Source organism: Semicossyphus pulcher, unplaced genomic scaffold (assembly GCF_022749685.1).
Source record: "Semicossyphus pulcher isolate SPU_LCO1_2020_fin unplaced genomic scaffold, fSemPul1.0.p SCAF_6, whole genome shotgun sequence".
NCBI classification, from domain to species: Eukaryota; Metazoa; Chordata; class Actinopteri; order Labriformes; family Labridae; genus Semicossyphus; species Semicossyphus pulcher.
This window is the reverse complement of record NW_027211737.1, coordinates 5,438,402-5,451,553: the sequence shown is the minus strand read 5'-3', so window position 1 is coordinate 5,451,553 and position 13,152 is coordinate 5,438,402. Positions and strand designations below refer to the sequence as shown.

The 13,152-nt window shown below is 38.2% G+C and overlaps 2 protein-coding genes across 2 annotated transcripts in view; both read right to left on the bottom strand.

Moving 5' to 3' along the window:
- ppil2 (peptidylprolyl isomerase (cyclophilin)-like 2) overlaps positions 1-321 on the bottom strand; it is a 44,266-nt gene extending 43,945 nt beyond the window's left edge. Inside the window, exon 1 of the mRNA XM_069683565.1 lies at positions 181-321. Within this exon, the coding sequence (XP_069539666.1) occupies positions 181-212 (32 nt within the window). The 5' untranslated portion in view covers positions 213-321. The remainder of the gene's footprint in view (positions 1-180) is intronic.
- Positions 322-1,225: 904 nt separating this feature from the next.
- LOC138610282 (STAM-binding protein-like A) lies at positions 1,226-8,923 on the bottom strand. Its single transcript, XM_069683012.1, has 10 exons — positions 8,812-8,923; positions 6,272-6,496; positions 5,797-5,872; positions 5,621-5,716; positions 4,613-4,991; positions 4,276-4,400; positions 3,662-3,799; positions 3,369-3,481; positions 3,156-3,255; positions 1,226-2,233 (listed from the first exon to the last, which is right to left on the bottom strand). The coding sequence occupies exons 2-10, from the start codon at positions 6,472-6,474 to the stop codon at positions 2,177-2,179; spliced, it is 1,287 nt and encodes a 428-aa protein (XP_069539113.1). The 5' UTR covers positions 6,475-6,496; positions 8,812-8,923; the 3' UTR covers positions 1,226-2,176.
- Between the last annotated feature and the right edge of the window lie 4,229 nt (positions 8,924-13,152).

Genomic DNA, 13,152 nt, shown 5'->3' with positions numbered 1-13,152 from the left:
AAAGAGGAAAGACAATGAAAATAAAAATATAATAAATAATTATGGTTAACAAATACGAGGAATAAGATACTACAAGTTAGTTAGCTAGCTCGTTAGCAAGCAATATTAGCTCGCTAAGCTAACAACAACAAGCTCGTTTCAGGGGTGCGATTTGTTCTTCAGGATTACTTTGATACTTACATTTTATCTTTTTGGTGCTGTCGCTTCCCCATTTTGAATTTTTGTGTTGGTTCGGGAGATTATTTAGGATAAAATCGGAAGATTTACCGACAAAAACACACAGCCTGCTCGCCTTTTGTGACTTCCTGTTTATGTTCTCGATCGTCGTCAGGATTGACGGTACAACACTCATATCACCAGCACTCTGGCGCCATCTAACGGAAGATGGGTTAATAAATGAATTTTCACTGCCTGGTTTCGTGGTTGGGGTTTTTGTAAACCCAAATTCCACATATGAATAATCAATGTGTTAGAGAATAATTTAATTCATGTATACAATATGTATTATTTCCCTCTATAATCAGCTGACTATTCAAACACTTTAAAGCTAAAACAGTTCCTACATCTGCAGGAGCATGAATGGAGAATCGTTTTAAAACTTGATGCTTTTCTAACTTGTTTTTTCCATAAAAAAACCCCCCAAAACCTAAAGTCATGCATAGGCTTCTCTATCAGCTGGAAATTGTTGCTACTGAACACCTCTTAAGCCGAACTGTGTTTAATTTTTTGGACATTTTTCCTGAAACCAGATTTATGTTTCCTCTCCAACCAAACCCCAAATCTTTGTAACTCACTCCCATTTCCTTCATCTTCCCAGGGTCATCCCCAGACTATTAGATGTGTTTGCACCTCTGTCTTCTTTTACCTGCTGTCTACCAGCAGACAATGATTTCAATCACAGTAAATCATAAACACAAACTTGTTTAAATACTCCCTATGACCAATTGCTCATATTTAAAGAAATGCTCTTTGATCATCTGTAGAAGAGGATGGGTTTGCTTTGTAATTCGTAATTTTTTGTGCCATATATTTTTTACTTTAAAGCATGCAGTGATGATATTAATAATAACATAAGTTATGCTATCCCATATCCCATTTAGTTTGAAAGTGAACACTTGGTTTCCATTATTTCACTTCTTTCTCTACATAATAGATTTTCTACTCTGTAAATATGCTTTAAACTTATAAGTGAACAAATATGACAAAAACAACAATGCAGAACAAATAAATCTACAATGAGTTTATTTTTTCTTGGCATTTGATTCATTGAAGGTATTCTCACATTTATGGCTAATCATTTACTTCTTCTAACAAGAGAAGGGAGCAAACAGAAACGGTTAGAGGCATGAAACATGGCCAGGTGGTTAGTAATGTGTAGCAGAAAGTACATTCAGATCACCTGTTGCACGCATGTCTTCATTATACAGGTACAACCAACCCATTTCCCCCAAAAGACAAAGAAAGAACGAGAAAATAAAAACATGTAGGCGGTGGATCCGTCATAAGCAGGGATTAAACTTCAACAAAACCCTTTATGGATAAAGGATACTGTGGAGTGAGAGTGTTTGGATATAAAAATATAATACAGAGCAGCAACACTGCCTGCATACCTGAGTTACAACTGCTTTCCACTCTCTCATCACTCAGAGCACTTCAACAGCTTATGAGGGAAACACGAGTCAAAAGAACAATTAAGACTTCTAACTGAACTTCTTGATACACAATAAACAACTCAACAACATGTGAATGTTCTCGTCCTTGGCACTTTTTCCGTCAGGCAGAACCAAACTTTGATAACAATTATGAAACAAAGGTTGGGTTACCAGACACGTCACGCACAAACGTACATTTTTATTAATGGCAAAACAAACAAAATATCAAGAGCATACAGGGACAGAAAAACAGAGGGGTTGTAGAGCCAGAGGTTTGCCAGTCCATGAAGGGGAGAGAAGTTGTTTGCTTGGAAAGTGCAATAATATGTTTTTTTTTCTTAAAGAGCAAAAAAAAGTTCACAATGTCGTTCGTTTTGAGAACAACAGAAGTCCTTGTAAATGGTAAACTTGTGGCCGGCGTTCGCTCTGTACCGTCCTAAAAACAACATGAGTGTTTTCTCCAGTAAAATGTCTGCAGCTCGATAAAACAGTCTGTGAGTGTTCTGGTGGAAAAAACAACAAAATCACCGCAAATCCATCATGGACACAGTGTCGTCAGTGATGGTGACGTGTCCCGCGTGCTGACGAGGAGAAACAGATAAGAGTTAGAGACAGGGAAAAAACCTACAAAGCAGCACAGCTTGCAAAGAAGACATTATTTTCACACATTGTGTCCCCTAATGGCAGCACATGTTTTCTAAACAAAACCAATGCAGATCAGAGTTTTCAGCGCTCAGCCCTGGGTGTCAGCTGTTCTTTGTCACTGCGCTCCCAGTGCTCTCAGTTGAAAATATTTCAACATCTGGAACACTGCCGTGCTCGTCATTGTCACTTCTCCCTCACTGACTCATCAGAATCAAGAATGGGCAGGTATTCTGATATCAACTTCGTCAACAACAATGGCGGAGAAGAAGCTAATCCATTGTTTGTTTGAGGGTACACGATTCCTTTCCATTGTTTTCTTTGTATAATCTATCTTCGTAACCTAGCAACAGCAAGTGCCGTTGAGAAATGCTCTGAAATTGAGGTTGAATGCCGTTAGTGGGCACATGCTGCAAGTTCCAGGAATGCTATGCATTAAATACTCAATGCATGTTTCTCTGCTTCACAACCAAGCAGCACATTCTTTACCAAGGGCAAATATCTCTCACATAAACACGTTACCAGGGCCACGCAGGCAAATGTAGCAGATTTTTCTTTGACTAAAAATACATAAATGCAAATATTCTCTCATATCATCCATTATGTCATCACCAAACTTTTGTGTTGATGCTTAAAACCCTTGTAGGCCTACTTTGTTCCTCATACAGAAAATCAATCATAAATCAGTAAGAGATTCTAAATAGAACCAAATCAATTAACAGTGTTGTTAATGGCATCAACATGAATAAATCTTAGCAATTCCCATCCCTATAACCAGATGTTATTTGGAGCTAGTACATTGTTAAAATGAGCCATTTTTTTACTAACAATTTGTTTGCCTCACAGCAGTGATGTACTCACTGTAAATAGAGGGGGGTCTTTGCTGTGAGGGTGAAAGCCTTTCTGTTTACACGTAGAGATTTCCTCTGTTCCTCGATCTGTCAACCTGAAGTAGCCGATTCTGGATCAAACACACACACAGGCACAGTTTAGCACAGAGAGACTTTGGAAAATACACTGACAGCATCCTAAAAATGTTTATGAAGACAGGACAGCAGCAGGTTTCTGACTCACTCGTTAAACTTGGGCGAGCAGACGATAGCGATGGCCTCCGGCAGCATCATCTGGTAAGAGCAGTGCGTGTGGAGGTCCACGCTGGACAGGAAGGCCGTCTGTGTGGGGTGAGTCTGGGACGCACGGTGGACAGATATTGGTTTACATTGTCAACAGGGTATTACATGAAAACACACTGTATGTTTCAGTGAACTGGACAAAATTACAAAATGTTTTTGCAGATTTTGTGGTTCACACATGGGGAAGGTAATTCTCTGTCAGCACAGAATCTGAATTTGCCCGTCCTCACTCACATGTATCCAGCCCAGAGTGATGAGATCATACTGGTCCTGGATGAGGAAGAGTTCCTCCTCATTTTCTGTGTCACAATAGTCCGGACCACCACACTGCTTTGGTACGATGACGTGGGTCACGGTGAACGCATTTCTGGTCTGGAAAAAAACAAAAACTGTCAAACTATTACATTTTTTAAATAATGCACAGACAACGTTTGCTGAAAGACTTTGTCGGAGCAAAAATAACATCTCTTAATGGTTTACAGCTGGTTAAAACAAAACTTAGACATGCTCCTAAAAAAGTTAACTTTAAGTTAACCTGAACAGAAAATGATTCATCTATTCAAACAAAAGCCCTGGGAGATCTGGGACAGTCATATAAGTGTCAGTTATGTTCTGGCCCTCTGGGGTGGGAGGTCAGCTGATGTCGAAGTTTCATTCAGAACCTACAATCCACATTCCTCACACACTCATTAGACAATGAACAGGGAATTCATTCTTTAACCCTCTACACTCAGTGATGTTTAAAACTCCTGATTGATTTAAAGCTTTTATTAACATCTGATTGACACACATTTTGTGCTTCCTGTAACAGATCTATTCAACACAGTCGCTCTGTTTCAGAAGCTTACCAGTTTGCCACACAGGATGCCACACGTTTCTACAGCTCGGCTTGTGTTGGCCTCGGCCAACCTCAGAAAGCTCCGGCACAGCTCAGCAGGAACAGCCAACTGCCGAAGGGCATCCACCATTGTATCTGCGAACACCATGTAGAGGAGTAAACAAAAGCTGAATGCAAAAGTTAGCTTCAAGTGTCGTTCTGAAACACAGCATGGTTTGAACTGGAAATAAAGTAGGTCAGGGGGGGACAGAAATCAGCTCAGAAGAATAAATACTTTAAAGCAGGAGCAGGGCAGTATTTAAATCCTCTGACGGCCGGCCCCTCGTGGCAGAAAAAGATTAACTCACTGTTGTTCCCTGGGCTGACCAGAGAGCCGGGCTTCAGCGAGCGGTCAAAGCTGGGCGGACCGCCGCTTGCAGGAGGCCGGTTATATTGGTGGTTGGCGGACGGGTCACTTGGGCTCTGGGGATCTGAGGGGGAGACCGGCAAGGGGCCCTGGATACCTGGGATGAGGGGCGTGTCGGGTGACGGTGCGACCGGCGCGGCGAACTCTAGGAGCACGCGCTGGCGCTCCTTCTCCAGCTCCTGGCGGCGGATCATTTCCTCAAAGGCACTGAACTGCTCCTGCTCCCGCTGCCGCCGCTGCATCTCAGCCACACGCTCCCGCTCGGCGTCCAGCGCTCGCTGCTTGGACTGCTCCCGGGCCAGGGCCTCCTCCTCCGCTTTCTGAGCAAACACATCACATACATGTGAGTTTCAGCAGGTGGTTTCTTTCTCTGACCATTGCTCCAAAGCTTAATTATATCACATCTATTGCTCATCTTCTTTGATGGTTAGGTTGTCTTCAGTGTAAGATGTAGGCTGATTCTTACTAGACGCCTGTTTTAATCACTGTAACAGAAATGTGATTCTTCAAGGTCAATGTTATTGTTTACCCCCCATTTACTCTGTTAATAAAAACTGCTTCCTTGTAGTACAACCATGGTCTGCAGCTGTTGATTAACGTTTCACTTGTTCAGCGTTCACACAATACATTGTAAAATCAGTGAGCAGTGTCTATTGTATCGTAAATGTGTATTAGATATTTTGCTTTATTACACGGCTGTGGTGAATCCTCAAATCTGATTGGTCAGTTACAGGATTCTAAGGTCTGTTATGTGAATATGGCAACAGTAAATAACAGACTGTTGCTTCAGACGCAGCTCTAATCCGAGACTGTGGAGGATTACGAACAATTATATCAATCTGCAGTAAGAAGTACGGCACTATTAAGGACTGTGTTTACTGTGGGATGAAAAGAAAAAGAAAGGCAAAGCAACAGCTAAGTAGGACAACTGTAAGAAGGCTAGGTTTACCTTCTTGACGAGATACTGTGCATACTCTTGTTCAAATCTCCTCAGAAGAGCTTTTTTCAGGACCTCTGCTTGAGGAAATGCAACATCCTTCAGTTTCTGGAGGAGAACGAAAATGTAGAGTTGAAACATTTCAGTCCATACTCATTCATATTTATCTATTAACACTGTTTGCATACCTTTAGTGTGTCCTTCTTCTCAGGGATGTTAGCTGTCTTGTAATCCCGATGCTTGGGCAGTTTTTCTATAAAGAGTCTGGATAAACAAAAGAAGCGTCTTGTTATTCTCTGATAAACATTTGTCCATGGCTGCTTCAGAGAAATTGAAGATGACATCGCCTCTGGTGGGCTTTCTGAAAATAAAATCTTCACCTGTCTGCCTATCTTCCATCAGAGGTATAACAAAATGTGGAGAGCCGCATGTTAATTTGCTTTAAACTACTAAAATAAGTCCACCTTTTCCAGGAAGGCAATAAGCTTTATCCTGAGGAAGGTGTTTGATTTGCTTTTTTGTTTTTATTTGTGTGAAAACCTCAAACTAAGCAGGACCAAACCGATTAGAATGAAGGTCAAGTTACTACAATTAATGAGCCAAACACGACAAATACAAGCAAAAGCTCATTACAAGTTAATCAACAGCAGCGTAAACACTCACGTGATGTATTTATTGTACAGCACGAAGGCGTGCTCGATGTTGCCCTCATCTGTGTACACATTAGCCATGCGGATCATCTCCATGCCGGAGCGGAAGTAGCGGCGCGGGGGGACATCGTCATTGACTTCCACTGAGCTGCCCTTCTTGGTCAGAGCTCGCACTCGCTCCTCCGGCTGCAGACTGACGTCATTGTGGTCCGCCATGGTGGCAGCTCAGCCTGGAACACTGTAAACACAAGCTAATGATGTAATGCTGCAATGAGGTGATGAACCTGAACAAACCAAGTACACTGTAAGTCAGAGAGAGTTTGAAAACTGTTCTTTTTGGTTCAGTCCTTGTTTAGATTCTTTGACATTAAAAAGCTCTTTTGATATCTTCATCATTTGAGGCTCCCGACAGCTTACTGAAGCAGATGGTTTCAGTTTTACATGTTTCATTTTTGAGAGCTCTGTCTGTAACTTCTGCCGCCAAAAAAACAAAGTGAAAAACATTGAGGACAAGCACAAAAAATGCCCATTTTAACAATTTTCACTGAAACATTTAACTCTTAAGTAATATATTCTAAGTTTAAGTCTGCTATAAATGTTTTGCTTTTTTTGTTTATTATTTGTCTGTTTTGTGGGTTCTCATGGATGGATCTTGTTCTTGTTCTGGTTTATTAATGCAATGATTTTAAGATTCTGAATAATAACTTGTCATTTAATGATTCCTTTATCATCAACTTTCATCAAGGGTGTTCGAAACTAGCTTTACACATCTTCCATACATCAGTCACTACTTCTGCAACTGTCAATGTTTCTGTTTACTTTCTGTTGTTCTTTGCAAATAATCCAATAAACGGAACTAAACAGCTGGAAAAACCTGAAAAACTTCCTTCATGTCAAGATACTGTACAGGATAACAGAGACAATGCTTTTTAAGTGAACTGAGCCTTTAAGCACAGTTCAACAGCTGATGTTGCACTGTGTTTGTTTATGACATTGGTGTGACAGACACCCTTTCTTCCATTTACGATGCTTTTCATTAGGTATTTCATTTTCATGAAGGCAATTTTGTTTTGAACTAAATATCCTTCCATCACGACTGCAGACTTGCTGAGTATCTTCAACCCGAGACCAAAACATTTAAGGAATAATGTATAGAACTCCATTCCTCACTTTAGGTAAAACTTTAATAGAAGTTCGAAGCCAAGTTCCTAAAAGCACAACAAGATCTTGGGGGTTTCTAGTTGGAAGTCCCAAAGATGTTCCTGGAAAACTTTTGCTCATAAATATCAAACTTGCATTCCTTTGGATGTGATGTTATGATCTGTCTTGAGCTTTATTATTTGTAAAGTATGCATGTGTGATATTAAGAAATAAATTCAGTTAGAGTGCAAGAACACATAAACTAGCACAACTATGCAGCGTCTCTCTCTTCACTCCCTGTATTGAGGCCACAAATCTTACTGAGTATATTTAGAGGAGCAGTGACTCTGCTCTGCTAAGATGGTCCATTCGAGATGACTCTGAGTTTTCTACTCTTTATCGATCAAATGAAGACAAATGTGAGAATGCTTCCTCATCATGCTGACTAACAGTCAGGTGGTTTGCATTGATTCTGTCATGATGACATCTTAATCAGCCGGAAACATGAAGTATGTCAAGAGAGGACAAATAGTTAACTGTTAAACTAGAGAGGTTTCGCTCTGATAAAAGGGGAGAGGTGGAGCGAGCTGTCAAGTGGTTTCTAGTTCTTTGTATTTTTTAAAGAACTTCACTTTTCTGTAGCCTATACTGTCATCAGTCTGGCTCACAAAATTATCAGAAACTTGACATTTATAGTGCTATTCAAAGAAATGAGAAGTCAGGAGTGCTTTGGAAAATGTGTTTGTTCACTCCTATCTTTAAGGGAAAATGTATTTTAACTTCTTTTGTTTCCCTTTTATTTATGAGAACGGTAAAATTTAACAAATCATCTAAAAGTGATCAATTCTGGGAAGTTAACATTACTTCACAGATTACTGTCCTCCCTTCAGTTGGTGTTCTTATAACTCTTCAGTCTTCCTGTAAGTAAATTCTCATCTCACAATACCCTGCTGTTGTGAGGTTCGAAATGTAAACAACAAAAATGAAAATGTAGGACTTAAGTGAACAAAAGACACACTAATTGTATGTGTATAATCTGACAGGTACAGGTAAACTACAAAATTTCGTGTCGAAATTACTTTTAAAACTATCAAACCTCAAAGAAGAGATCCAGAGGTAAATTATACATCATGTGAAACTATGGGCCCTTTTAGCTCAAGTAGTTAGTATACTTTCACCATATTAAGAAGGTCTTAAGTCGTTTAGTCCAGAGCCTTGCTCTGTGGTGTCATAAAAATCCGCTTTTCCCTCAACCGTCTCTTGATTTTGTAGCTAGCCCTGTCACTGAAGTGATCAATGTTTGTCCAGACATCGCGTTAGCCGCGCTAACTTAGCCAAGCTAGGTTTCTTTACAGTAGGACCATAAAAGATTAAGAAGCAACAACCGTCAAGTAACTTTATCTTCATTCTTACCCGATCGAGCTGTAAACTGAAGCTCCCACAGGCCTACATACAGCTGGATCAAAATACGATCAAATTACACAGTCCGAAACCAGATTGCTACGGTGGGCTGCACCTACGGCATCTGTACACTTCCGCAATCAGAACAACTTCCGCCTGACGTCACTGATCATCACGCCGGCAGAGAGGGATATCGATATGATGAGCAGTTAAATAAATGCCAATCAACAAATAAATACGTAAATAAACAAATAACTGCTATGATATCGTTTGTAGAGTAAATATCCCTTTATATGTATTTTTACTACACTAGGGAGACGTGTAATACGTGTAATATCGTATTTGATTGTATAAAAATGCATGGTAATTTACAACATTTTATTGATAGGAAAGTGAGATAAACATAAGTAAACATTTATCGGCACAATTTAGTTTTAGGTCGTTTTGAAAAGTGACTTATTTATTTATTCAGCTGGTTATTTAGATACTTACTTTACTCTAAAATCCCAATTTTTCAGCATTTTGTTTGACAGTTTATCTTAGATGATGTAATTTTTTCGCCGTCCATGCGCCGTCCTTTTCAAGTCGGTCCTCTATTATATGAAGGACAAAAAATGACATAAGCATATATAAATAAATAAATGATCAAATAAATGCATAAATACTAAATAAATACATAAGAAAATATACAAATAAACAAATTTGGTAAAAAAAAATAAAAGGACTATTATATATACATTTATTTATTTATTTCTACATTTATTTATTTATTTATTTATTCATTTCCACATTTATTTATTTCTACATTTATTTCTACATTTCCACATCTATTCATTTATTTATTTATTTCTTAATGTATTTATTTATTTCTACATTTCCACGTCTATTTAATTATGTATTTCTACATTCCTACATTTATTTATTTATTTATTTCCACACTTATTTATCTCTGCATTTCTGTGTCCATGTCGTACGAGGAAAAGTAAATATGCAAATTGAGTGGACCACGGGACCCAAATGGGACCGTTTCCTTTGAATTGGTTTTGTCGTTTTTTCAATTTTCGATTCTGAGTGACAAAACGGCTCCGTACTTCCGTTTTCTCGTTTATTTTGTGCATATTTCATACTACATACTACATATTCCCTTGACAAACATTGATCACTACATCAACTACTACTACTACCACCAATATGAATTCTAGTAGACTACTACAAATACTGATAATAATAATTCTAATAACAATTTTGAAATTACAATTTAACTTAAATCTACATTCTTATATCATTTCATTATTTTTATATCAAAGAGTCCAGAACTTTTTTTGCAAGTCTGCAACACATTTTGTTACATATTTTGTTTCATCTTAACCCAAAATTAACCTTTAAGGAAGTTAAGGTAGTTGTAAAAAAAAAAATTACATTTCTTTCATACAAATTTGGGCTACATTACAAATCTCTACATCACAGATTTTGGTTTACTTATTTCCTGTTTATCAATTTTCTTTTCACAGCTGAATGTTTTTTGTGATCTTTTTTTATTAAGTGAATTAATTTTATGTTGTTTAGTTAACATCGTCCAGCCAAATAGAGCATCTTCAAAGTCACCAGCAGAGGTCCCCATTCTCCACCCTGAAGGTTACAAACATTGACATGGTTTAGGATAATCATGACAACAGCAAAGTAATGATAACAATTATACAACATATTACAATTGAACTTAAAGGTACATTGCTCTATCATTATATTTGGCCTGAGTGACTCATTTTACGAACAGGTATATATTCCAAATGTGTATAAAAATAGGCAACAAACAGTAACATGTAATTTTCAGCTGCCAAAGAATGATTGTGGTTTGTCTATGCCCAAAAATAACTTGATCTAAATGTATAGACATGATCATTTCCAGCAATCAAATATACTTTGTTACCTCACAACCATATAGAAATGAGAAAATAACACTTGTGGCTCCAAAGAGAACTCTGTGAAGTCTGATACAAGCCTTTCTCTTTCTCTCTCTCCATCAAGCCCTGCCGTCTTTGTTTACGGTGGGACACTTAAAAGATAAAGTGAGAGTACCTGTAGAAATTATACAGTTGTTCCCATCATTGCAGGTGCAGAATGCAATGGTCAGACTAAAACCAGGTCTTGCATGTACAGATTAGAAGCGCAGGTGCAATGATGGGAGATGACAGAGGTTTAGCCTTTACCCTGTAAGACCCAGTATTGCCTTTGCCCACTGTGGCACAAGAGCTGCCCCAAGAGGCCTCCAACACGCGGAAAGGAAAACAATATTTGCAAAGCAAGCCAGTGACATCTCTCACACCCCACTGCATATTTAGATCCTCTGGTAAATTGTAAAGAGAAATATGTTCCTGTAGATTTACAATGTGCATTTGTCCACTGAAACAAGGAAGATGACACTTTAAGTGTTATTTTCTCATTTCTATATGGTTGTGTGGTAACAAAGTATATTTGATTGCTGGAAATGATCATGTCTATAAATTTAGATCTAGTTATTTTTGGGCAGAGACACACCACAATCATTCTTTGGCAGCTGAAAATTACATGTAACTGTTTGTTGCCTACTATTATACACATTTGGAATATATACCTGTTAGTAAAATGAGTCACTCAGGCCAAATGAAATGATAGAGCAATGTACCTTTAAGTTCAATTGTAATATGTTGTATAATTCATATCATTATTTGCTGTTGTCATGATTATCCTAAACCATGTTGCTGCTCATAACCTTATATATATATTATTATATTATACAACTTAGAAAATTATATCACTTAATAAAAAAATAATCACAAAAAGTCTTCAATTGTGAGAAGAAAATTGATAAACAGGAAATAAGGAAACCAAAATCTGTGGTGTCGAGATTTGATTATTTAATTGTAAGATTTTCTTTTTGAACTACCTAATTCTCCTTTAAAGACCTGCAAAAAATGTTCTGGACTCTTTGATATAAAAATAATGAAATTATAAAAGAATGTAGATTTAAGTTCAGTTCTAATCGATCTGTGTCCATCTATCTATCTTGCCAGCCAGCCAGCGCTGTTTAGGGGCTTTTATTTTGACATTTTAACTATTACTTCCGTGTCACATTACTGCCCAAATGTATTCCTTTATTCATTGCAATAAAAATCTAAATAATAAATGGACAAAAAACCAAACTGGACCGTTTCCTTTGAATTGGTTTTGTTGTTTTTTCAATTTTGGATTCTGAGTGACAATCCGATGACAATCCGATGGTACCCGGACCACCTTGACCGTCTAAAGCGCTTCCTTTTACCTACTGCTGGACCAAACCCTATCAATTCATGTATTTCTCCATTGTACCGGCGACATAATGCATGGTCACCACACTTGACAATATCTATTGTGTCCATTGATGTAGTGGTCGAGTAGTAAAAGACTATGGTTGAACATTAAAGCTCTCAGTGTGTGAATTAGCAGAGTGAAAAACATTGACTGAAGACATTAAGTATAAATTATGGAATAAGTGATGTTATACACCAACGTTTCAATGAAATTGGAATATAGACCTGCTGATGTTGCTTGATAAAGGGTTAAAGGATTATAGTAGTTGATCTTGTGGGGCACATGAATACATGTCTAAGGAAGAGAGGGGCAGAGGACAGAGGAAACATGAACTCCAAACTGTATCTGCTTGGTTAATGGTGACTTTGATGCAACTCCCACTAGCAAGTTGTAAAGCATGTTCCTGTAGCAGCCCATCCTGCCTCATTAAAGGAAACCAGGGGATGCCGCTGAATTTTAAGGTTGAAGAGTGTTTCAGACTTTGTGAGGCAGCTGTAAATCTCATCTGTTGTTTCAGTGTATTTATATGTTTTTCTGATGATTACGTTGTCCTCCTCCCCTAATGTTAGCAGCATAACAGACATGCTGGGAGATTGCTGCAAGCTGCAGGTTTCAGTAAAGTCCTGCCGTCTGAGGGGATTCATGATTCATCATATCATGGCATGTTATTGCAGTGATAATCAATCCTATGATCTATGATCCAAAAAGATGCCATCGGTTTTCCACAATTTAATTCTTAAATGTTTCTTTTCTGGTGTTTTTCTTTTCTTTAACAGATTATCATATGGTGTTGAACTCAAAGGCCAAAGTCTGCTGTGGGCCATCTTCTGATAAAGGTGCCTCATGCTTACCTCATGTGTGGATTAGGTAAGCGGCGGTATCTGATATCTGGGACGAGAAGAACAGCCAAAACCAACTGAAGCATTTCCAAACATTTTAGCCAATACAAACATCCTATCTCTGAATTATGGATTTTGGATTCAGTGTGTGCAAATTTTGTCAGTTGGTCTTAATACCTATTTTTTC